The sequence below is a fragment of the Rhincodon typus genome, chromosome 36 (genome assembly GCF_021869965.1).
Source record: "Rhincodon typus isolate 14 chromosome 36, sRhiTyp1.1, whole genome shotgun sequence".
Taxonomy (NCBI): domain Eukaryota; kingdom Metazoa; phylum Chordata; class Chondrichthyes; order Orectolobiformes; family Rhincodontidae; genus Rhincodon; species Rhincodon typus.
The window spans coordinates 4,641,106-4,667,743 of record NC_063367.1 but is presented as its reverse complement, the minus strand read 5'-3'; the positions used below and the strand labels follow the sequence as shown (position 1 = coordinate 4,667,743).

General features: G+C 42.0%; 1 protein-coding gene across 2 annotated transcripts in view; it reads left to right on the top strand.

Moving 5' to 3' along the window:
- Positions 1 to 1,833: 1,833 nt before the first annotated feature.
- The window catches only part of LOC109936593 (sorting nexin-27-like), a 108,130-nt gene continuing 83,325 nt past the window's right edge, over positions 1,834 to 26,638 (top strand). For both annotated transcript variants that reach the window (XM_020535197.2, XM_020535198.2), the window contains exon 1: positions 1,834 to 2,333. In XM_020535197.2, coding sequence (XP_020390786.1) covers positions 2,062 to 2,333 — 272 coding nt within the window. In that variant the 5' untranslated portion in view covers positions 1,834 to 2,061. The remainder of the gene's footprint in view (positions 2,334 to 26,638) is intronic.

Genomic DNA, 26,638 nt, shown 5'->3' with positions numbered 1-26,638 from the left:
TTTCTGATGCAGAGTCTAGGCCCGAAACGTCAGCCTCTCTGCTCCTATGATGCTGCTTGGCCTGCTGTGTTCATCCAGCCCTGCACCTTGTTGTCTCGGATTCTCCAGCATCTGCAGTTCCGACTAGCTCTGATTTATTTTTTATCTAACTCACTTTGACTGCCAATTTACCCTCTCAATTCTTCAGAAGTATAGAATAGGCTGTTAAGTGCTCTATAAACACTTGTTGTTATTTGAGGTTATTCTGTTCACTGTGAAATAGATTTGATGCGTTACAAGTCAGATTTAAAATAAATAGAATAGAAATTTATCACATGTACTTTTACATGAAAAATGCAGTGAAAAGTTTTATAAGTTGGCCCACCACGGTGCCTTCATCAATGACAGAAATCATATACAGCAATAAAAAAGTAAAATTAAGATGAAGTTCGTCACAGTTTCAGTTTATGGCTTCTGGCTTGGGAAAAGCCGATTAAGGAATGATGGAATACCCTGAAGATATTTCTGTCACATTCACAGATGAAAGAATTGAGAGACAAATGTTTACACACTGAAAATGGTGACAAAAGTTGTCAGCCCTAATGCACATATTCTCATTTACCAGGTATAAAGAAAAAAAAAAAAATCACACTTTGTATTTGTCTGGGATACACATTCAAAAAGCCATCCAACAATGCTGTGACTCAAAATCAACAGTATTTTTCAAGCATGCATACTTAATCAGTGACCTGAAAATAAAATCTGAGATGTGCAATTTAACTGAATTGCTCTTTGAAACTAGACTGTGGATCACTACTTCAAAAACACTCATTTGCTGCCTTATATAAAATGGTTTAAGTTGCTCCCACAATCTTGCTGAAAGGAAATTAAATCTCAAATATGTTTAAAAACCCTTTTTCCTAATTCCTTAAATTGTTTTTTTTTTAACTCTAATACAAAGTATTCTTAGTTTTCTGCTTCAAAATCTTTAACACTTTCATTAATATTTCACCATGGAAACTATTTTATTCTAAGATGGATAAGGGCAAAGATGTGGAAGATTGCCAGTATCAAGTGAACTGTACCCGGTTTGAGTTACTGTCTTCAGAAAAGGGCCAGAACAAATGGGAAGACCAAAAAGAAGATAATTTTCGCACAAAGCAACAGTTCAAACAGCAGATGGGATGTTCATACTTCCAAATTCACACATAGCAAGCTCAGGTTAAGCATAGGAAGTTTAAATATTAAATAAAACAGGCAGAAACAAAGCATATTGAGCGGGACTTCCAGATACAAGATTGTGGCGCAGCAACTGGTGACTAACTTTGATACTGCCTGCCAAACCTACAAACTCTACCATCTAGACAAGAGCAACTAGTGCATGGGAAAGCCATTGGAAATTTCCCTTAAAAACTACACATCATCTAATGGAGAGTTCCTTTTTTGATCCTGAAAGTCCCGCCCATAGAGCGCTCTGGGTGTACATACACCACATAAACCGCAGTGGTTCAACAACCACTTTCTTATGGACAATTAGAGATGGGTAACAAATAACAGAATTGTTACAATGTCGTCCATTCAGCCTTTCGTGTCTCTACTGCCTCTCAGAATAAGCATTTTAATTCGTTTCTGCCGCCCTCACTCCATAACCCTGCACACTGTTCCTTTTCAGATAACAGTCTAATCTCCTTTTGAACCTGCCCCCATTCTGCAGGTGTGTTCCAGAAGTGGTTTATCCTCGCTGGTGATACGTAGGTACTGTGAATAACTAACAAAAAAAAAGGAATGGTACGAAAATTTGTCACACTGATTAAAATACCCCTGTAAATACTAGCACATTTATCATTTTCTTAGCTTACAATTTATTTCCACGTAACTAGCAAAACTTCTAATCTATCAGGTCTTAGTTTGCATGGGTGCCTTGATGAAAGATGGCCACCTCGTATAGTTGGGGAAGGCGGAGTGTGAAGTTTGCGCGTCCCCAGAAGGGTCCGGTTGGAGGTGAGGCCCCCGCTCTCAGGTTCCGCCTCCGTGTTGATGAACGGGGGTGGGTGCAGCAGCGTGTGATGTCCGCGCTGGAAGATGGCGGACGAGGTCGGCAGCAGGCAGCCGGGCTCCGGCTCCGACTTGGAGGGGCCGACGCCCACTAACCTGAGCCGGGGTCCGCGGCTCGTGAAGATCATCAAGTCGGAGACGGGTTACGGCTTCAATGTGCGGGGCCAGGTGAGCGAAGGCGGCCAGCTGAGGAGCATCAACGGGGAGCTGTACGCGCCGCTCCAGCACGTCAGCGCCGTGTTACCTGGCGGAGCGGCCGAGCGGGCCGGGGTCCGCAAAGGAGATCGCATTCTCGAAGTGTAAGTAACCCGGCAGCGGACCTCTAACCCCAAACCTGGCCTCGGAGATAGGGCTGGGGGAAAAAACGGCAACCCCGCCCGACAACGGAGTGGGGCTCGGCCGGATCACCGGCAAATTGGAAAGTGAGGGATGGGTGCAGCTCCACCTCCTCCCCGGGGTGTGGTCCCTCCTCTGTCCTGTGGTAGGGTGAGGGGGACCCTCTCCTGCAGGCTGGAGTAAGGTGAAGGGTTCCTGTCAATGGATAGGGGTGAGGGGTTGGGGAGTTGTTCGGCCGCGAGACTGAAAACCAGGCTGGGGTAGTTTGGCTATGGAATGGTTGTATGAAGCGATGTGTGAGGAATTCCCCACTCTCATCCACACTCACCTTTCCCTCTTAATATCCCCTTGACTGCCCGTTTCTCCCGCCCAACTGCCCTGTTCGTGCGTCAGCACTATCCAGCCCCAACCTCTAGCGCACTATCCACTAAGAAGGTTCTTGTCTGTTTCTTAGCTCCCCTCTCACCCTTAATCCCGTGTACGAGATATTTTTGCCTTCTAACAGACATCCCTCTATGGACCCTGCCATTGTCCTAATGAGAGTTTTGCAGAGTTGGGTAGTGTGCTGTGTCCCATTTCAGCCCAGTGACTGATTCATTTAACAAAGTTAATAATCTTAGGGAGCTGGCAGTGTGCAACTTTGCAGTATGCAACTTTGCATTGTTTCTGTAATCTGATATTGGATTTTGTTTATATTGTTATGGAAATTTGCCCTTCGGATAGCTGTACGATGTGGGGTCTTGATCTCAAATATTTATTGCTGCATTTTTTTCTGACCATAACCTCAAACTAGATATTTGGCGATTGTTTAGAAGTTTTGATTTGACATATTTCCATATTTTGTGGTGAAGTTCAATTTTGACTTAAACTCGAGTTGTTGCTTTTGTTACCTAACTCCATGATTGCTACTGGCAATGCTGTGCCATTTACCTCTTGTAGAATCAGTGCCCTTCTCCATTGTAATTTGGTCCTACTGAAATATTGTGATCTTTCCTAAGCATGTCAGTGCTGTTTGCATGGTTCAGGACTGGAATTTGCAAGAAATAATGGGATGTAAACAACTTTGAGTTGAAAATATGTTGAAACAAAAGCTATGAACTAATCTCATCTCAAAGGAGTGGGACATTTTAAACTGAGATAGTGAGACAACTCCTTAATTTGGTGAAGTTATGAATATTTCCCAACAAATTGGGTTTTTTTTAAGAAAAGAAGCTTAATCTGGTGTCAATGACCATTGAATTAGCTGAACAGGTTGCTACTGGAAGCCACAATTATTGCAATTTCATCTGCTTAGCCATATATAGGATCTAAAATAAATATACAGTAATTCTGGTTCTCAAAGATTAATTACATGAGAATTTAATCTACGCTGTGCTATTAGGCTACGCTGCAAATTTTCACGTACTATCATGGAATAATAGAATATTACAGCAGAGGAGAGGTGTCTGTTTGATCGCTCACCTTTTGAAGGGACTGTATCCTAACACATGTAGCGCTGTCATTTCATCTTGGCTTTGAAGATTTTCCTGTTTTCAAATGTCTGTTCAGTACCCTTTCATAAACTATTGTAGATTTTCCTCCTTTTACAGCTTCTGCAGGAATTCCATAATCTGTTCAAAAACAATTAGTTCTTTGCACCTCCCCCTTGTAAGATATTCCCCATTTAGTAACTCGTTAACTGTAATTGCTTTTCCACTTTGCATAATTAAAAATCCTTCATACTGTCTCTCTTGGAAATTCTGTGGTCCTTCTCCATAGTAGTAGAGTTCCAGTTTAAGTTTCTACGTTACTGTCTGACATTTGATGTTTTGTCTGCATCTTTACTGGGTAAGGCAGATAATTAGAAAGGAAGACTGTTGTATTGAGTCTGTTACTGTCAGGAGAGTGAAAATCAGCCATGCAAGAGCCACACAGACATTCGTAAGGGAAACTTGAAGTGGTGTGGTGTCATGTGTAATGCGCTAGAGGAAACTTGCTGGAGAGTCCTGACACTTAGAGCTTTGGTTATTTTATTAAATTATTGCCTGTGTAGGTCACAGAACACCCTCTGTCAGTGTTGTGGCAATTTCCAATATCCTGACTGTTTCTGACTCTGTGTCTCCAAGCTGGGACTACATAACCACTTGTTGATGTTTGTTGTTGTCGAGTCTGTCCATCCATGGTCTTTTTTGAACTCTAAGGGCAGCAGTCATTTTGTGCGCAGTAACTTCGTCTTTAAGGTGGTTAAATGTGCTTCGCTGAGCAACATAAATTGGCAGGCGATTTTAAAAAAAACGGCAGATGCTGGAATCCAATGTAGACCCACAGGAAGCTGGAAGAGCGCAGCAAGCCAGGCAGCATGTGGACGAAAGGAGAAGTCAACGTTTTGGGTATTATCCTCCTTCAGGACTGAAACAAAAACTGGCAGCTTATAATGGGATTTTAGGACAATTGACTGAAGTAAGTAGTTTCAAGGAGAATCTTTAAAGGAGAAGAAACAGAGGCAGATGAAATTATGGAGGGATTTTCAGAGTGTTGGTCACCAGTGAAGGGGTCAAAAGAAATCAGTAGTGCACCAAGTCTAGAATTAGAGGAATGTAGCATTCTCTGAGGATTGTGGGCATGGAGGAGATTAGAGATGGGAGGGGGGATGCTTTGTGAGACTTGGTTCACAAGGATGAAAACTTCACAATCCAACTGTTGCTGGAGTGGGAGCTACTGTTGCTTTGAACACAGGCCTGATTAGGGATAAGGACCTGGTGCGAGATTGGATACAGGCAGATAGGTTTTAGATGAGCAAGTATATTAAGCTAAATAAACAAGTTCAGTTTATCCTCTCAATTTAGAAACAGTTGAAGTTTGGAATATTTCATGATGCATTTTTGGGATAGGAGTAGGGCGGATAAATATGATGCATGGCTATAGGAAAACAGAAGTGGCAGCATATGTGAGTTCTGTCAAAAGGCCAGCACAGGCACAATAGGCCAAATGGCAGTCACCCGCCTGATTCTATTTTCTCCTGTCAAACAAAATCACAATAGATTGATTAGGCTAAATTACTTTGTTTTCTATATATAAAGTCAGAGGATAGAGCAAGATATGCTCCATCACTGGCAGCTGGAGCCTCTTTCTTAGGCAGGATGTTCCAGTAACAAACAGTAGGCTGGAGGACCTTCCCTTAGGTGCAGACAAGTGGTTTGGTCACCATTTCCAAATAAAAGTCAGCCCTGGTTGACGCTTTTTGGGAAAACATGCATCAATTTTAAAAATGTCTTGTGAACCACGTGGACTGAAGCTGTACACATCATTTGGCCCTCCTCTCACTCCCCTGGCTTGTGGATTAAGGGTGCTGATGATTTGCATCACAGCCATCCTCAATTTGGAGTTGTCCACTAGGAGTCGCCCAAGGACCATTGGTTGTGCGGATGATGCACCTATCCCCATCTCTTCTTCTGACTTCCCTCTCTTTCACAATGTTAACGGAGCCAAGATTAGGAATCCAGCCTTCTGAGAGCAGTGCCATGCTTCATCATTGGATTGGTCTCATGTGCCGTCAGTCTATTAAAATAACAGTGTCGTCTTGTTTCATTCCTGAGGCTTTGGCCTTATTCGGATCTGATGGGTGGAAATAGTTCATGTGTTGGCACTGCTCAAGTGGAGGGCTTGTTTCCAGTCATTGACAACACTGCACTGTGTACAACTTGAAAATGAGGCGAGTCTTCCTCTTGCCAGATGATTTTGCAGACTCATTAACTTATGAATTGTTTCTGAAAATGACCAGCATCTTCTGGTATTGCCTGTTTCACAGGAAACACGAAAACTGAGAACTCATGTCTACAGCACCATTCCTAATCTTGAGATGCAAGTGTCTGTTTGCTACACATTCAGCAGCAAATTCCTTCCACCCTGTCATTCTATGTGAGCTGCAGGAACCCCAGATTCAGAGAGATGCTTCCTACAAGCATTTCACAGCCAACAAAGAAGTCACTGTTGTGATGTGGGAAATTGTATGAGACAATTTGTGGACTGCAAGGTCCTGCGAACAACAGTATGATAATTGTGATAATTACAAGGTTGTCTGTCTGCGTAGGTGGTGGTTGAAGGATAAATGTTAGCCTGGTGCTGTGGAGAACTTCCCTGTTCTTCAAACAAGTAGTCTGGAATCTTTTTCCAAACCAAGGTGGCAACTAGGGCCTCAGTTTAATATCTTCCATCCAATACATGGTGCCCCGTACAGTAAAGCACTGCCTCAGCACTGCACAAAAGTGTGTGTCAGCCTAGATTGTGCTGGAGTGTGTGAATCCACGACCTTGTGACTGGGTTGAGTCAGTTGTGATCTGCAGCTTAACCTCCAACTTTACTCATCCGTGAGAGCCAATTTTCCTTTAGGGAAATGGCTGAGAGTAGGATTTCACCGTGTTTGGACTCAATAAAATGGTGGTAGCTGAGATTACAGATGTTGCTGGGGGAACCTCTGTTGTCAGGAGCCCAAGTGCCTGACACTGAAGCCCATGTGATCTATTAAAATTGTTTTAAATAAACAGCGGTGTATAAATTTGACAGTTACCAATCAAATATGCAGTGCATTGCCACAAGCAGAATAAGTCCCCAGTATCTTCCATTTATCTTGATTCCTTTCACCTTTCTGCTAAGTAAGAACTAAACTATGTAAAGTGCTTGTAAAATTGCTCGTAAAACTCTGCTTGTCTAACCCTTCATCTTCCTGACATAATTCCCTTTGTTCTTAACCTTCGTATGTCCTCAGACTGACCTGTTAACTCACTGAGTGCACATTGGCCTCTTGTACTAAATCTATACATTTGTTTTCCCACTTGCCACTGCTGAAATTGCGTGTGGTGTCAGTGCTGAGGATGGGAAGTGATCCTGCATGTTGTCACGTCTGTGGTATGGTTACATACCATCCCAGTCAGGAGACAGTCATCCAGTATTATGCAGCTGTATCACGAGGTAAATAGCAATGTTCAAAGTAGAAAAGTAATTTGAAATGAGGAATGGCATTCTTTGCATGTTTATAGGAGACATTCACTCAGTTGTTCAAATCTGAGCTTTGGTTTATAGGTATTGATAGTTTCGTTTTTGGAAGGAAGAAATTTCTTCCCCCGTTTTTCTTCTTGGGGTAAAACAAGGTTTCTCTGACTGGATATGATCAGTAGGTTTTTTTTTAACTTTGCCTTCTCACCACAACAATAGCTCAGATGAAAGTATACAGTTCTAGTTACTTAATGCACCTGTTTGGACATGCTATGACGCATGTCTGGGGCAGATGGGACTTGAACCTCGAACTCTTGGTCCATAGGTAGGGTTAGCTCAGTTTGTGGAATGGATGGTCTGCGATGCCAAGTTAACATCAACAGCATGGGTTCAATTCCCACACCAGCTGAAGTTACCATGAAGGACACTCCTTGTCAACCCCTCGCCTTGCCTAAGGCTTGGTGACCCTCGGGGCTCTTTCTCGCACAGAGCAGTCCTATGGTCTGTTAAGGCAATGGTGACACAAAAATCTTGATGAGCGTAGATTGATTTTGGACAAGGTTTCCCAATCTAGTATTGTCAGGATTCTGTGATTGGCTGAGAGCAGGGGTGGATGTGATAAAATCCAGATTTCTCAGAATCAGCATGATTGTTGACTGCTGAGTGGTTACTTGGTTGCCCTGGCAACCGCTTCAAACCATTTGATGGTGCAGGGGCTTCTCAAGCTGAATGAAGATGTGTTTTAAAAAAAAAAGCTGCCTTGCCTTTGGTTTGGGAACATTCTTTACTTCCAGATCTGAATAAACCAGATATGTGTTTCTTTGTAGCCAGTACAGATCAATTTCTGATTCTAATAAGAAAAAACTGAGGCACTGGTGTTAGTGTGTTGCGCATGTTTGGCAGGACGTGTATGCTGAGTGCAAAGATTGGCTATGGCTGTGCTGTGAAATGATTGCTGCCTCACAGACTACATGTGGCCTTACTTTGGATGAGACAAGTAGAAATTTGCCAGGTCTACTTAAATTCATTGACTCTGAAAAATTTCCTGAGCACACAAAAAAAATTCACACTTTCTTAACATATCTGAAGGCGGGGATTGTCCAAATTTCGAACTCGTTTTATCACAAGAAAAGAATTTGCTGTTTCATCTTCACAAAGTATTGAATAAATGAAAGATGGCAATGCAAATTAACAGCAGCCATATTGAATAAATGCAGAATTATCCAGGTTAAATTTGAAAAACAAAGACCACAAGAAAATGTATAGCTGTCAGTCCTTTGTGTTTGGGGAGATAGAAAATGGTACAACTTACATTTACATAGTGCCTTCAACAGAATGAAATATTTCAGGATGTGTCATGGGTGCATTAGAAAATAAAGAATGACACCGTGCCACACATGGAGCTGTTCCTCCCACCCTCTCCAACTGTTAGCTGGTAATCCATAGCTTGGTCACAGAGGTACAGCACACCAGATCCCATTTTAAGTTGTTTTGCTTCAACGTAATTTTGTTAATGAAGCCCACACTTCCATTGGCATCAGGAATCTTGTGTGGTGCTGTGTGAGACATAGTGCTGTGCCTGTCCAATTTCCTTGTTTCTCACATCTGCAGATCCTCTGGTTTGGAGCCTCTTCTCTTCCCTGACCCTTCCTCTTGCCAACCTTTTGGCTTATGGCCTTTCCTACTCTCTGACCCCCTTACTGACCTTCCAGCTTGTGACCCCTCTGGCTCTTCAAGCAACCCTCCCACTATCCCTCTGGCTCATAGTGTCTCCACCTTGCATCTTGCCTTCTGCAAACTGAAGCTGCTTTTCCTGTCTTTTGCCCCTCTTTGCCAGCTCGTAATGAGAGTTTGGGAGATGGAAGTGGTGAGCAGGGAGGGTGGAAGGTCAGCAAGTGGGTTGGTGGGAACAAGAGAGTCTGTTAGCAGGATGCAAGTAGAAAGAGCAAATTCCTTTTTGTATTTTTTTAAAGTTTATTTCTTTACAAATACAGTGATTTAGCAGTGTAACAAAGTGCATTTGCTTACAGGGAGTAATAATGCATTTCTGCTTTCTCTGCTGAGAAAGATCCTACAGAATCTGCCTGCAATTCCTCACTTTGGTTTTAATGGGAAAGTCTAAATCATGTGAAGTTGTGCTTTTCAAAAATGCAACTACAGCATTACCTGACGACTTGCTATATGTCAGAGGACTGGGTAGAAGATTAGAGATGGGGAGGAAGGCCATGGAGGAATTTGGAAACAACGATGAGAATTTTAAAACCAAGACATTACTTGAGAGCTGGTGTAGCTCTGAATACGAGTGATGTAGGCAGGGGACTATGATGATATAATTCTCTTGGCATCAAATTGAGCTGAAGTGTGTTATAAAATAAGCTGGAAAGCAATTTTCTTCATAATTTTGATCCAGTCAACAGATCTAATGTTAATTGTCTTTGAACCTAAAATAGAAATTCTTGGAGAAACTCATCAGGTGTGACAGCATCTGTGGAGAAAAAGCAAAGTTAATGATTCTGGTCCAGTGACCCTTCTTCAGTTCTGGATCCATAACATTAACTCCGCTTTCTCTCCACAGGTGCTGCCAGACTTGCTGAATTTCTCCAGCAATTTCTGTTTTTGCTTCAGATTTCCAACATCCACAGTTCTTTATTTCAGTATCTTTGAGCTGTCTTATCTGTTTTGCTCCAAATGAATGAACCGTCCCAGCCTGTAGTTCCTTTCTCGTGCCCACTGTTTCTGCAGTTATTTATAAATACTTAATTACCTGTATATTTTTAAAGTGTATAAAGTGCAGTTTAGAGTTCTTGTATGTCTTTCAATCATTGGAAGTGGACTGCATCTTCTGATAGTTTTATTGTTTCACATCATGAGCTTGTTTATAGTTCTGTGATGAGCGGGTTGAACTGTGGACTTTTGTGTTTCTAGACTTGGGTAAAATATTTTGCTGAATGTAATATGCCAACAGGTGCACGGATGTCTGGCCTGTGAACACTATTTCTTGATGTCACATTTTTTGTATTAATCTAATCTATTTTCACTTAAAATAAAACGCACACGTAAATTTGTTATACTTTACTATTTTCATCGCAATGGTGACACAGTAATCTTCGAACTCTTAAGTCTAAGATTCAAAAGCTAAATTTCCGCCTCATATTTGCCCTAAGTTTAGTTATTTCTCTCTATAACATCAAACTGTTACACAAGAATATTGACCCATGGTATGAATTTTAAATTAGGAAGTGATTTTTATCTGCATGGCTTTGTTCAATTATTTTCCACCTCTGCTTATCACGTGAAGATTACAGTTGATCTCTAATATCACAGCATATCATTTATTTAAAGCATTTATTTGTGTCCATTCAATACTATGTTTATACCTAAAATAACAACAGGGTGGTACGGTGGCTCAGTGGTTAGCACTGTTGCCTCACAGGGCCTATGTTCGATTCCACCCTCGGGTAACTGTCTGCATGGAGTTTGCACATTCTCCCTGTGTCTGCGTGTCCTCCAAGTACTCCAGCTTCCTCCCACAGTCCAAAGTTGTGCAGATTAGGTGGGGTTAAAATTGAATCAGAGATAGTAGGAACTGCAGATGGTGGATGATGAAGGGTCTAGGCCCGAAACGTCAGCCTGTCTGCTCCTATGATGCTGCTTGGCCTGCTGTGTTCATCCAGCCCTGCACCTTGTTGTCGCAGATTAGGTGGATTGGACTTGGGAAATGGAAGGTTACAGGGATAGCGTGGAGGTCTGAATGGGACGCTGTTTGGAGGATTGGTATGGACTCGGCTGAATAGACTGCTCTCAAACTGTAGGGATTTCATGATTCTATGATCATAAAATGTAGGAGCATAAAACTTAGTAGAAGTAGGCCATTTGGCCCTTTGAGTCTGTGCCATTAAATGAGATCATGGCTGAGCTGATAATCCTCAATCCACTTTTTTGCCTTTCGCCATAACCCTTGATTCCCTTACTGATTAGAATTCTGTCTTAGCCTTAAATATAGTTAACTACCCAACCTCAACAGCTCTCTGCTATAAAGAATTCTACAGATTCACTACCCTCTGAAAGAAGAAATTTCTCCTCTTTCTGAAATGGGCAACCCTTCATTCTGAGATTGTCATCTGTTCCTCAACTATCCCACAAGGGGAAATAATCTTTCAGCATCTACTTGTCAAGTCCCATAAGAATCTTGCATGCTTCAATCAAGCCTCTCGTTCTTAACTCCAATAAGTACGTGCTCAACCTATTCAAATAAAGATAAAATATTGCATTTGCTGGCAATCTGAAGCAAACACATAGAAGTGTAGAAAATAGGAGCAAGTGTAGCCAATTCAGCCCTTTGAGCCTGCTCTGTCATTCATTAGGATCATGGTTGATCATCCAACTCCGTACCCTGTTTCTGCTTAAAACTCCCCATATCCTTTGAGCCTTTTAGCCATACAAACTATATTTAGCTCCTTGAAAACATTCAACGTTTTGGACTCAATTGCTTTCAGTGGCACAGAATTCCACTGCTTGGGTGAGGATATTTCTTTTCATCTGAGTCATAAATGGCTTACCCTGTATCCTTAGATTGTAACCCCGGTTCTGGACTCCCCAGTTGGAGGTGTTTGATTGCGTAGTCCTTCAAGAAGTTTATAGATATCTATGAGACACAGACACACCCCTACCTACCTACCTAACAGATCCAATCTCCTTTCATCTGCCAGTCCTGCTACCCCAAGATGGTAGACCTTTGCACTCTCTCCATAACATCCATCCTCAGGCGGTGAGTTTAAAACTGCAAACAGAATTCTGGAGAAGCTCAACGGGTCTAATAGAATCTATAGAGAGAGAAACAGTAATAACTCTTTTTCAGAACTGAACTTGAAATGTTATTTTTTGTTCTCTTCACCGAATCCAAACCTGCTGAATTTTTCCAGAATTATGTGTATGTTCCTAATTTACTGAACCTTTCCTTAAAAGACAGCCCCTCCATACCCAGGATCAATGTAATGCAACTACTCTGCACTGCCTCTTCTGCCAGTATATCTTTGCTTAGATAAAAGGACCAAAACTATTCACAGTATTCCTGGTGTGGTCTAACTAGTGCTTTCTATAGTTTTAGCAAGATTGCTCTATCTTTATACATCATTCCCTTTGGAATGGAGGCCAATGTTACATTTACCTTTTCTATTACCTGCTGAACTTGCTTGCTAGTTTTTTTTTTGAGTTTCGTATGAGGACCCCAGATCCTTCTGTGCTGCAGCTTTCTGCAGTATTTCTCCATTTAAATGATAGTCAGCTCTTCTATTCTTCCTGCCAAAGTGTATAACTTCACATTTCCCCACATAATATTCCACCTGCCAAGATTTTGCCCATTCACTTAATCTGTTTAAATCCCTCTAGATTCTTCGTGTCATCCTTGCCAGTTGCTTTCCCATCTATTTTCATTATCTGTCAACTTGGTAATGATTATGTTCACTTTCCTAATCCAAATCATTATGAATTGTAAATAATTGTGGCCCAGCACTTACTCCTGTGGTACTTCACTAGTTACATTTTGCCATCCTGCGAATCACCTTTTTATCCCAACTGTCTAAAAGTTAAATCAGAGATAGTAGGAATTGTAGGTTACGTGGAACAATCCCTCTTCCGTACCTACACCGGCCCTAAACCCCACCTCTTCCTCCGTTACATTGATGACTGTATCGGCGCCGCCTCGTGCTCCCACGAGGAGCTCGAACAGTTCATACACTTCACTAACACCTTCCACCCCAACCTTGAGTTTACCTGGACCATCTGTAACATCTCTCTCCCCTTCCTGGACCTCTCTGTCTCCATATCGGGCAACCACCTAGAAACCGATATTCATTTCAAACCCACTGACTCCCACAGCTACCTAGAATACTCCTCCTCCCACCCACCTTCCTGCAAAAATGCTATCCCCTATTCCCAATTCCTTCGCCTCCGCCGCATCTGCTCCCAGGATGAGGCATTCCACTCCCGTACATCTCAGTTGTCCTCGTTTTTCAAGGACCGTAACTTGCCCTCCTCGGTGGTCGAGAACGCCCTCAACCGTGTCTCCCACATCTCCCGCACCTCATCCCTCACACCCCGAACATGCAGTAAGAACCAAAAAAGAATCCCCCTCGTCCTCACGTACCACCCCACCCCATCCAACGCATCATCGTCCGACACTTCCGCCATCTGCAATCCGACCCCACCACCAAAGACATCTTTCCCTCCCCACCCTTATCTGCTTTCCGGAGGGACAACTCTCTCCGTGACTCCGTTGTCCGCTCCACACTCCCCTGCAGCTCCACCACACCCGGCACTTTTCCCTGCAACCGCAGGAAGTGCTACACCTGCCCCCATACCTCCTCCCTCACCCCCATCCCAGGCCCCAAGAAGACTTTCCACATCAAGCAGATGTTCACCTGCACATCTGCCAATGTGGTATACTGCATCTGCTGTACCCGGTGTGGCTTCCTCTACATCGGGGAAACCAAGCGGAGGCTCGGGGACCACTATGCAGAACACCTACGCTCGGTTCACAATAAACAACTGCACCTCCCAGTCGCGAACCATTTCAACTCCCCCTCCCATTGCTCAGACGACATGTCCATCCTGGGCCTCCTGCAGTGTCACAACGATGCCACCCGAAGGTTGCAGGAACAGCAACTCATATTCCGCTTGGGAACCCTGCAGCCCAATGGTATCAATGTGGATTTCACAAGTTTCAAAATCTCCCCTCCCCCTACCGCATCCTAAAACTAGTCCAGCTCATCCCCGCCTCCCTAACCTGTTCTTCCTCCCACCTATCCCCTCCTCCCACCTCAAGCCACACCTCCATCTCCTACCGACCAACCTCATCCTGCCCCCTTGACCTGTCCGTCCTCCCTGGACTGACCTATCCCCTCCCTAACTCCCTACCTACACTCACCATTACTGGCTCCATCCCCGCCTCTTCGACCTGTTTGTTTCCTCTCCACCTATCCTCTCCTCTATCCCTCTTCTATCCGCCTCCCACTCTCTCCCTATTTATTTCAGAACCCCCTTCCCCTCCCCCTTTTCTGATGAAGGGTCTCGGCCCGAAACGTCAACCTCTCTGCTCCTATGATGCTGCTTGGCCTGCTGTGTTCATCCAGCCCTGCACCTTGTTGTCTAAAAGTTAGCCAGTTCTCTGTCCATGTTAATATATTACAACCCACGCCATGGACGCTTGTCGTTTTAATTGACCTTGTGTACGGTACCTTGTCAAGTGCCTTTGGGAAATCCAAATATATTATGTCTACTGGTTCTCCTGCTTGCTACCTCAAAAAAAGTTGCCATACGTTTGTCAGGCATGATTTCCTATCCATAAAGTAATGCTGACTCTGCTTGATCATGTCATGTCTTTCTAAATACTGTGCAGTTACATCTTTTAAAATAGTCTCTAACATTTTCTCAGTGACAGATATTAAGCAAACTGGCAAATAGATACTTTTTTTTAATCTCCCTCCCTTTTTGAATTGCCAGTTTTCCAATCCTCTGTGACATTCCTGAATCTAAGGATCCTTGGAAGCGCATCTATTATCTCAGATTTCAGTTACTGGAATTTTTTGAAGATGTGACCAGTAGAGTGGACAAGAGTGAATCAGTGGATGTTGTTTATTTGGACTTTCAAAAGGCTTTTGACAAGGTCTCACATAAGAGGTTAGTAAGCAAAATGAAAGCTCGTGGTACAGGAGATAATGTATTGATGTGGACAAAGAACTGGTTGGCAGACAGGAAGCAGAGAGTTGGAATAAACAGATTCTTTTCAGAGTGGCAGGCAGTGACGAATGGATGCCACAGGGTTCAGTGCTGAGACCCCAGTTGTTCACAATATACATTAATGATTTGGATGAAGGAATTGAATGCAATATCTCCAAATTTGCAGACAACACTAAGCTGGGTGGCAGCGTGTGCTGTGAGGAGGATGCTAAGAGGCTGCAGGGTGACTTGGACACGCTGGCTGAGTGGGCAAATATGTGGCAATTGATGTATAATGTGGATAAAAGTGAGGTTATCCACTTTGGCAAAAACAGGAAGGCAGATTATTAACTGAATGGTGGCAGTTTAGGAAAAGGAGGTGCAACCAGACCTGGGTGTCATGGTGGAACAGTCTTTGCAGGTGTAGCAGGCAGTGAGGAAAGCTAATGGCATGCTGGCCTTCACAGTGAGAGGATTTGAGTATCAGAGCAAGGTTGTCTTACTGCTGTTGTAGAGGGCCTTGGTGAGGCCACATCCTGAGTATTGTGTGCAGTTTTAGTCTCCTAGTGCGGAAAGACATTCTTGCTATTGAGGGATTCCAGCAAAGGTTCACCAGACTGATTCCTGGGATGGCAGGACTGACACATGAAGAAAGACTGGATCAACTGGGTTTGTACTCGCTGGAATTTAGAAGAACGATGGGGGAATCTCATAGAAACATATAATATCCTGATAGGACTGGACCGGTTAGATGCAGGAAGAATGTTCCCAATGTTGAAGTACAGAACAAGGGGACACAGTCTAAGAATAAGGGGTAAGCCATTCAGGACTAAGATGAGGAAGAATTTCTTCACTCGGAGAGTTGTGAACTTATGGAATTCTCTCCCACAGGAAGCTGTTGGGACCAGTTCGTTAGATATATTCAAGAGGGAGCTGGACGTGGCCCTTCTGCTAAAGGGATCAAAGGGTATGGCGAGAAAGCAGGAGTGGGATACTGAAATTGCATAACAGCCACAATTATATTGAATGGTGGTGCAGACTCGAAGGGCTGAATGGCCTCCTCCTGCACCTACTTCTGTGTTACTTTCTTTAATATCCTAAGCTGTAACTCATCAAGTCCAGGTTACTTAACTGGTTAGATTTAGCTCCATTAGTTTCCCTAGTACTTTTTTTCTAATCAGACTTCTATTTATTACCTCCTCCACACTTTACCCCTTGATTTAGTATTTTTGGAATACTATTAGTGTCTTCCAGCATGAAGACTGATGCAAAATATTTATTCAACTTCTGCGAGCTTTCATGGTTGTGCATTTTTCTTTCCTAAACCTCAATCTCTAAAGGACCTATAGTCACTTTGGCATCTTCTCTTTAATATTTAAGGAAGTTCTTACTGTTCGTTTTTATATTACATGCTAGTTTATCTCCTCTTTTTGGGTCATCTTTTGTCAGCTTTCAAAAATTTTCCAATCGTGAAATCATTCTTTTTTTTCTCTGAATTCATGCATCAAATGCAACGTTAACTTGCACATCAAGTGAGCATTTAGGAAAGCCAATTGTATGTTATCTCTTATTGCATAGAGGCTGGAGGTTGTAGTCAGTTTTAAAAAAAAAAATGAAAGAACTGTGGTTGCTGTAGATCAGAAACTAAAACAGAAGGCGTTGGAAGAGCTCAGGCAATCGGGCAGCATCTATGAAGAGAAATCAGAGTTAACGTTTTGGGTCTGGTTGTGAGGAAGGGTCACCAGACCTGAAACATTAACTCTGATTTCTCTTCACATGCTGCCAGACCTGCTGAGCTTTTCCAGCAACTTCTGTTTTGGTCATAGTAAGTCTTGCTGCCATTGTTAAGGTGCTTTGAACTACAGTCCACTCTATACTCAGGAAAGATAAATTCACCTTTGAGGTATGTTGTCAGGGTCCACGAGACTGAGTTCTGGATCAGGAGAGATTGGATGTATTCTTTTAAGAGTTTAGAAAAATGGGAAGTGACCTCATTGAAACCAGATTTGGAGAGGGTTTGAGAAGAGAGATGCTGAGAGATTGGTAATCCAAACTAGAGAATTTGGAACTAATGGCCATAGTCTCTTGTTAAGGGCTCAGCTATTAAGGACTGAGATTAAAAGTTGTTTCTACTCAGGCTTGTGGACATTTGGAATTCTTTACTTCAGAGGGCTGTGGCTGCTCAGCTAATCAATACATTCAGGACTGTGATTATTAGATTTTTGGATCAAATGATTTGGGGATTGAACAGGGAAGCTGAGGTTGAAGATTGGTCACAACTTTATAGGGGTTGTATGGCCTACTTCTATTTCTTAGAAGAGCTGTAACCTTCTGTATGTTTGTGACTTTTACTTGTTGCTGCCAAAAGTGGGACGAGAATGGGGAACACAGAAATGGTGAGGGCACGAAATCGATGTTTTTTGTCAGTTTTCACGGTGGAATACTCTAGTACTAGTACCATCCTAAATGTAACAGATAATGAAGAAGTTATGGAAAGAGAGGAACTTAAGAACAATCATCATCACTAGGGAAAAAGTACTGACTACGTTATTGGAATTGAAGGTGAAGCCTGATGGTGTACATCCAAGGGGTCTTGCATGAAGTGGCAGCAGAGATAGTGGATACATTGGTTATAATATTTCGAAATTTCCTGGATGCAGTTAAGGTTCCAGTAGTTTGGAAAATTGATAATATAACACAGTTAAGGTAAGATCACATGGGGTTATGGGTAATTTATTACCCTAAATAGAGAGTTGGTTAACCAACAGAAAGCAGAGAATAGGGATAAATTGTTCCTTTTCTAGTTAGCAAGCTGTAACTAGTGTCATTTAAGATGTATCCGGACAGATACATGAATGGACAGGGAGCAGAGGGATACAGATCCTTGGAAAATAGACGACAGGTTTAGATAGAGGATCTGGATCGGCGCAGGCTTGGAGGGCCGAAGGGCCTGTTCCTGTGCTGTAATTTTCTTTGTTCTTTGTTAGTGGGGTGTCACCGGGTTTGGTCCTTGGGCCCCAACTATTTATAATCTATATTAATGACCTGGTTGCAAGGATAGAAGGTACTACAGCCAAATTTGCAGGTGACTCAAATAGGTAGGCAAGTAAATTGCAGTAAAGAAATAAGAATTTTACAAATGGACATGGGTAGGTTAGTTGGACGGACAAAAACTTTGCAGATAAAGTGTAATGTGAATAAGTGTGAGTCTATCCATATTGGTCAGAAGAACGGGAAAAGCAACTTATCCAAACGGAGAGAAATTTCAGAGTGCTTCGGTGCGGAGGGATCTAGGTGTTCTTGTGCATCAATTGCAGAAAACTAGCATGTAGGTATAGTAGGTAATAAGGAAGGCAGATAGAATTTTGGTATTTATTGCTAAAGGAAAACAGTATAAAAGTAGAGCAGTGTTGCTACAATTCTACAAGGCAGTACTGAGACCACACCTGGAGTATTATGTACAGTTTTGTTCCCCTGACTTGAGGAAGAATGTAGTTGTATTAGAGGCAGCTCAGAGGAGTTCACTAGATTGATTCCGGAGATGAGAGATTCATCAGTTTGGGCCTATACTTAGAGTTTAGAAGAATGAGAGAAGGTCTAAAGGAGATTGACAAAGCAAAAGTTGAGAGGGATATTTCCTCTTGTGGGCAATCTAGAACAAGAGGTTATTACTTTAAGGATAAGGGGATGCAGATTTAAAACATAAGGAGGAATTACTTCTCTTAAAGAGTTGTTAATCTGTGAAATGCACTACCCCAGGAGTGTGGTGAATGCTGGGACATTGAGTAAATTTGAGAAGAGACAGATTTTTCATTAGTAATCGGTTAAAGAGTTATGGAGAGTGGAGTTGAAGCTGAGATGAGATGATCCACAATTGTATTGATTGGCAGAGCAGATTCAAGGGGCTGAGTTGCCTATTGCTGCTAGTTTTTATGTTCTCAGTTCATAAAATCTTTCAGTGTAGAGGGAGGCCATTGGTTGGTCATTCCTGTGTAAAAGTCAAGCCAATAGCCCTATTCCCAGCTCTTTCCCTATAATCTGCAAAGTTTCTTTTAAAGTACATCTATCTAATTTCCTTTCGTCAGTCACACCTGAACCTCCTTTCACCAACTTTTCAGACTTTGCATTTAGAGGACCAGGATTGTGCATTTTTGTGGTTACCAGTCCTCTTGACAGTGGCAATAATTTCTCCCTATTTACTAAAACTCCTCAGAAATATAATTATTTTTGAAAAATGTGAATCAGAATGATACTCTGAGGTTACGTGGTGAAATTGAGATTTAACGAATATCCGGAGCAGATGATGGGTATCAGATTTGCTTACAGTCATAGAACTGTACAGTATGGAAACAGACCCTTTGACCCAATTCGTCTGTGCTGATCAGATGTCCCAAATTAATCTAGTCCCATTGGCCAGCATTTGGCCCATATGCCTCTAAACCCTTCCCATTTGTATACCCATCCAGATGCCTTTTAAATGTTTTAATTGTACGAGCCTCCACCACTTCCTCTGGCAGATCATTCCATACATGCACCACCCTCCACATGTAAAAGTTGCCCCTTAGGTTGTTTTTAAATCTTTCCCCCCTCACCTGAAACCTATGCCCTCTACTTTTGGACTCCCTACCCTGGGGAAAAGACCTTGTCTATTTACCCTATCCTTGCCCCTCATGATTTTATAAATTTCTATAAAGTCATTCCTAAGCCTCCAACGCTCCAGGAAAAATACCTGGTTATCTAAATTTTGCTTATTTCTAACCAAATAAATTTAGTTGTGGTTGCTCAGAGCTCTTGTGTTTTCTGCTTATCATACCAGTTTCACATCCAATTCAGACTAATGGGAATGACAGCTATCTCTATCATAAGGGTCTCTTGGTAAAGCAGTTTGATTTGTTTTCAGTGTCTTTAATTAGCATAAATCATCCATGGATAGTGATACTGCTAATGCCAACCACAGTGGAGAAGTTTGGGCAGTTGATCACCACTGCAATATATTAGGATTGGTTTTAAGTTACAGTTTTGTATTTAACCATTCCTGACTCCATTTTGCTGGGAAAAGAATAGGATTGTTCTATAACTATCTTCCACTAACAGCATTTTGTTGGATAAATGGTTCTGTTTTTATGCATTCTTGTAGTTTTGGACATAAGTTTGGTTTGCTTGTAGTATGTAGTCTCTGAAGACTGTCCTACACAGGGTTGTTTACACAGAATCTTTAAAGTGACTTTGTTTTCTGAGAATCCTCTTGGGTCCCACCCCAGGCCCAACTCATTGACTGGCATAGTAGTATTAATACACTTTGTACAAACCAATAGCACAAAGCACTTGGCACTGACATAGCATTCCGAGAGGCCGCAAGAAGGGGATTTGAGAAATCAAGCTTTCCTCCTGAGACCTGCAGTACAAGGAGAGCTTTACTCAGCATATACGCCTGATTTTTATACCGACATAGGACTGTTAGGAGATGAAGGGTCTAGGCCCGAAACGTCAGCCTCTCTGCTCCTATGATGCTGCTTGGCCTGCTGTGTTCATCCAGCCCTGCACCTTGTTGTCTAGGACTGTTAGGACTTTGCTCACCTGAACATTGCAAAATGTTTCCATGATTAAACAATTCGGCATTTCTACAATGAGCTTCGTTTGGAGGGGAGATCCCATATGGGGCTAACGCCACAGCTCTTTTCACAATACCTACTTCCATGGGCAGGGAAAATTGAGCCGACAATGTCGCTGGAAGCTGATGCTGACACGACCCGTACGCAGATCCGTGGTTATTTGACACCCACAGAACTCTGCCGCCCGCTTTGCGCCCCTGCTGCTGGCTTTCCGGCTTCTCCAGCCCCATCCCCATTCTACGCTCAGTGCCCGTTCGCTATCCTGCTTCCTTGGTTACTCTGCTCCTGACACTTCAGTACCCTGTTTCCTTGCTTTCGGGGATTATGAACAGCACAGTAGTGAGTGGGAGGGAGGCAGTGAGGGATCGGCAGTGACGCGTACAAGTGTTTAGAGTGAGGCGGTTTGGAATTCGCGATCGTTTCTTTCACTTTTTCTAGTGTAAGCACCTTACTGTGCACTGAGACCGCATGGAGTGCATTCCCCACAGCTGCAGTAGCAGCAAGCGCAAATGTTTTTCGAATTTATAGGGAATTGAAGACCTCATCCCATGACAGATTTTAAGGAAATTGTTAGGAAATGCACATTATTTTCATTCAAATTTCTTGGTTCTGAAAATATGATTAAATATGTTTTGCTGTATAAAATACTTGCATAGAAGAACTTGAAGTGCAGCAGAGCCCAGTGGACCACTTAAACAGTCTGAGCCCTAAGATTGACAGTTATCTGTTCTCGGTGTGTATTTATTTCAATGATGCCCCACCAATCAACAGCTAATCTTAACCCTATCACAGCTGCTTCTCATGCTGTACAAGTGATAGATTTGGGCTAAAAAAACATTCTCCTGATGCTGACACGTGCAAGACAAAAATGTTCAACTTTTTGTCTTTGGGCTCCAGTCAAGTCGTAGTGAAATACTTTAAGTGTAGTCGTTGCTGTTGTGGGGAACTGCTTCACCCATGAAGCTCCCACAAGCAGCAATGTGGTAATGACCAAAATGTTTCTTCATGATGTCAGTTGAGGGATAAATGTTAGCTACTGCTTTTCACCTTGAGATCTTTGCAAATGCCTGGGGACAGCTAGAGCTTTAATTGAAGGGTCCAGACCCGAAACGTCAGCTTTCCTGCTCCTCTGATGCTGCTTGGCCTGCTGTGTTCATCCAGCTTTACACCTTGTTATCTCAGATTCTCCAGCATCGGCAGTTCCTACTATCTCTAGAGCTTTAATTCGTTGTCTCATCTGAAATATGGCACCTCAGACAGTGCAGCACTCCCTCTGTGTTTGGTTTGCTTTGCATTGCCCTGAGATTAACTGAATCAGTTCCTCTCTGTGAGAAGTGTTCCTGGGACAGGATGATGACTTGTATTAGACACTAGAAACTTGGTCCAAATCAGTGCTGATGTTTAGCAGGTAAATTTTCTCCAATCTGGAGATTAGTCTGAATCCCATCCCTAAATAGGTGTAGAATAAACCGAACTTTTAGAAAGTTACAGGATTTTAAAATGTTGCAATGGTACAATGAGGTTGCTTCCTTGAATCATGTTGCTCTCTGACTTGAGGGTTGTAGTGAGCCTTTAAATTGGTTGCACTGGTGTGAGCAGCTCAGAAGTTGAGTTCAAATCTCACCATGAAAAGTTTTAAAATTTAATTGGTAAAATACAGTGCACTACAGTTTTGTTGCACTTGAGACTAATTATGGGACAGAGTAAAGGAAATGTCTCAAAATTTAGCTGCTGTACCCATCCTGGGGTGCTAACGAGTTATTCCTCTACAACCATGTCCATTGCTCTGTGGGAAAATGCAGCATGTATAATGTATTATATATACCTATTGTAAACTAAATGTACTCTATGCCAGAGGCTAAGATTCTCCTCCTTTAAATTGATAAATATGGGCTAATACCAAATACATCTAGCTGTATTAATAAACAAGTTCATCCTGAAGGGACCTTGCTCTTTCACATCAATCACTTGAAGAAGCTGCAGAGCACTTATTCCAGATTTTATCTGCACTGCTCCTACTAGCTCCTGATTTTTTTTTTTGCTGATGAGTTTTTGTGTCTTCCTAAGAGACTGCAGGGTTGCATGTTAATGTGAATGAATAGTGACAAGTTCGGTTCAAAGTGTATATAAAAAATAAGAATTAGGAACAGGAGCAAGCCATCTGGCCCCTCAAACCTGCTCTGCCATTTAATAAAATCATGGCTGACCTTTTCGTGGACTCAGTTTCACTTACCCACCCGCTCACCATAACTCTTATTGCTTTACTGTTCAAAAATCTGTATATCTTTACCTTAAAAACATTCAACAAGGGAGCTTCAACTGCTTCAGTGGGCAGGGAATTCCACAGATTCACAACCCTTTGGGAGAAGAAGCATAAAATAAAGATGATTGCAGCATTCTGTATGAGGGAACCTGATGCTCTTTTCCTGCCTGTTCTGGTGATTAATTCCCAATTTCAGTAGGAGGCAATTGTAGAAACAAGAAAGGTCCATTGGATGTGTCAAGCTGAATGTAGTATTGGTGACATTTTAGCTCCAATCAACCCATTCACTGATAAAGCAGTCACTTCCCTACCATCAGTAGAGTAGAACACAGTGTGCCTCAGGCATCTGAGTTTAGTTGGAGTGCTTCCAGAAATGTTGTAACACTTAATGCAAGTTGATCTTGACAAGATATTGGCATCAGTGGAGTTATTTCTGAAGCAGTTTTGAATCTGCTGTATTGGAGCACTATGGTGTCGTCAATTTTCAGGGTGTTTGAGTGAAGACCAACTTGGTTAATTGATCCTACCCTGTGTTAGCAGGGCATATGCTATCATTGTCTTATTACACCTCTTCTCTCCTCCCCCCACCCCCAACGTACAAAAACCAAGGAACCTTTTGGATTTGGTGTACAAACATTTGGGAGGAAGAAAACTTGGACCAGTTTAATGTTAAGACTGGGGTGATACTTCTTTTTAATTTGAAAGGTAAACAGTTGTTCACTTGACATTTTGAATGATTTGCATTCAGGCCATTGAGATGTCTACTGTACAGTTCAAGAGTTGAAAGTCTCTGTTCTGAGGCACAATCGGATAGGATGATTGAAGTTGAAATAGCAATGAGCCTGCATTCAGGGAAGAAAATCCTCAACATGATATAATCTTGGCAGTTGACAAGTTTTGTTTAGTAGAGTTTTGCTTATCATCTTGCATCGTAAGGCATACTTATTAGAATTCATACTGTTGCAGACCTACAGACAACATTTGAATTACCTATGCACCTGTAACAACTGGTAAGCTAGCAAATTAAGATTAGATTGACGCATTTAATATTATTTTTGTTTCCCAGTTTGTCAATATTTAATTTGCTTGAAGAATTGTTATCTTCCCCAGTAATAAATTTGCCTCACTCTCGTCAATGGTAACAGTAGGTACCGTGAGGTACTTGCTGTGTGTTATGGACCAGACCAAACCCCTCAAAAATATACTCGGAGGTAGTCTAGACCCTAACTTTTTCTTAATTTAGAGGTAAGTGTAAGGTGTTGCATTCCACATGCAATTCAATTGGTTAAACTTCCCAACTTCAAGCAAAACACACTATAGTTAAAATACAACAAAAGAAAGAAGAAATTGGAATCACTTAACTCTGTTGGAAAACTTAATCGAATAATAGATTATTTTGCAACTAAACAGTAACTATTCCAATAATGTAACATCCGATAAACACACCCTTGGAAAAGGCAAATTCAGTAAAATAGATTGTCTCACATGCAAATCTACATCATGAGAAAACTGTGTGTGAGAGTGGGAGAGATACTGCAGCTTCCAAACCCAGCTGAAACCCCAGCAACAACCACGGAAAAGTTAAAAACCAAAAGTCCTGGTTATGTGGGAGCTTGCCCCACCCATTCAGGCTGCTTCTATAGTTCCTACTTTTCAAAAAAAAAATCCAAGGCCTTGCAAGCTGTTTACTTTATGGTCTTTCAATAGAGATTTTGTCATCTCTGACGTAATCTCTCCAAAGAAAAAAGCCAGGGCAAAATTCACCTCTTAAAACCATATTATCATCATGTGTTCACGTCTGGCTGCTGGAATACATAGACTCACTAATTCATTTGTGGAAGCACAATGCTCAATGTCCTCTTTCTTCGCCATGCCCTTTGTTTAATGTAAGTGTTTTGTTTTACTGACTGTGCTTTTCTTGCAAGTTTTGTGCTTCCTCATCTATTTAGGTGCAGCATGTGGCAGCTTCTGTCCTGAAAACAGGCCTAGTCAGTTGTCAAAGTGACATTTATTTTTACACCAATTCCACAAAAATTTATTCATATGCTTGGTTTCCATGGTAAACTCCTTCTTCACGTAGTGCCAAATCTGCTTGTATTTAGCTTCCTGTTGTTCAGCATTGAGTTAGTTTTCATATGAAGATTCCAGACCCATTGTGGGGCTATTGACTATATGGATCAGTGTCAGAGATTTTCTCCTTTCTGGTTCCTTCACATACTCTTTCAAATTCTGCTTAGGCTATGCAGCCCTAGCTCGAAATACTTAGTCAAGTGTACGTTTTGTCAGTGCTTTGCAAGTATCTAATTATCATGTAGGACAGTGTCATATATGCTTATTGTAGTCACATTGGCAATATTTAACATCATAATTTTTATAATACCCATTGTGTTTATGTTGAAGTATTATATGTTGTTATGTACCTTTAGCCAACTTTAATGACTGAAAGATAAATTCAAAGTCACCATAGTCGAACAGACAGTAGGACTGTGTTCTCGTAAGAGAGAGACGACTGGCATTGTTTTAACCTGAGAGTCACCTTGCCTCAGGTAAGGGGCAAGGTTAAAATGGAGAGTCCTTCATCGTAACCTAGTGTGCTTCATGTAAGTCAATACGGGAATTGAACCCAGGCTGTTGGTGTCACTCTGCATTGCAGATCAAGTCTCCATCCAATGGAGGTTTTTTCAGTCCCTCTACTATTTGCTGTAACATTCAATAAGATCATGGCTGATCTGATTGTGGCCACAACCTGACATTCTCATTGACTCCCTTGTTAGTCAAAATCTCTTTACTCCTGCCTTAAAAATATTCAGTGGTACAGCTTCCACCCTTCTCTGGGGAAGAGAGTTTCAAAGATTCACGAAGAAAATGAAATTCTGTATATTTGCCTATATTTAATTTTAAACTGTCCCCCTTTTCTGGTTTCTCTGACCCTGTCAAGACCCCTGTACAATCCTGTATATTTGAATTATTTATCTCTCATTCTTCTAAACTTCCAACGAATACAGAGCACAGCTTATCTAGGCTCCTGCCCCCACCCAAATGCTCCAGAGGTAAAATTGAGAGAGCCCAATGTACACTGAGCTTAATAGATCATCTGACAGGATAGCAACAGTAAAAGTAAAATCTGGTACATATTACCAGTTGCGAGTCAAGGCATGATGTGCTGTTGTCTGATGGTGTCTTGCGTTCTAAGTCCAACAGTACTCATTGAGCCAAAAAAGGAATGTTCAGCCCTTGAATAAAGCTAGGGTAGAGGGTTTTATGATGTGTTCGTTGACCTACATTGTCTCCCAGTATTGATTTTGAAGTTCTCATTCTTGTTTTCAAGACCGCCATGGTCTCAGCCCTCCCTATCTCTGTAATCTCCTCCAGCCCCGTAACCTCTGGGATCTTTACACTTGCTTGATTCAATCCTCTTGTGCATCACCAATTTTAATTGTTTCACTCGAATCCATCATGCCTGTTGCAGATCAATGAAAGAGCTCTCAAGTTAGTTACTAGTGGTCATATCTTCAGTTATGTACTCTCCTATCTCTCAACTTCTCTTTCCTCTTTTAAAATGATCTTTAAACTCCAACTCTTGGACTGAGTTTTTGATCATCTGACTTAATATCTCTTTGTGGCAGTGTGTCATACTCAGTTTTATAATTCTCTTGTGAAACTTAATGCTTCATAATATTATAAGTGCTGCATAAATATTTGTTGT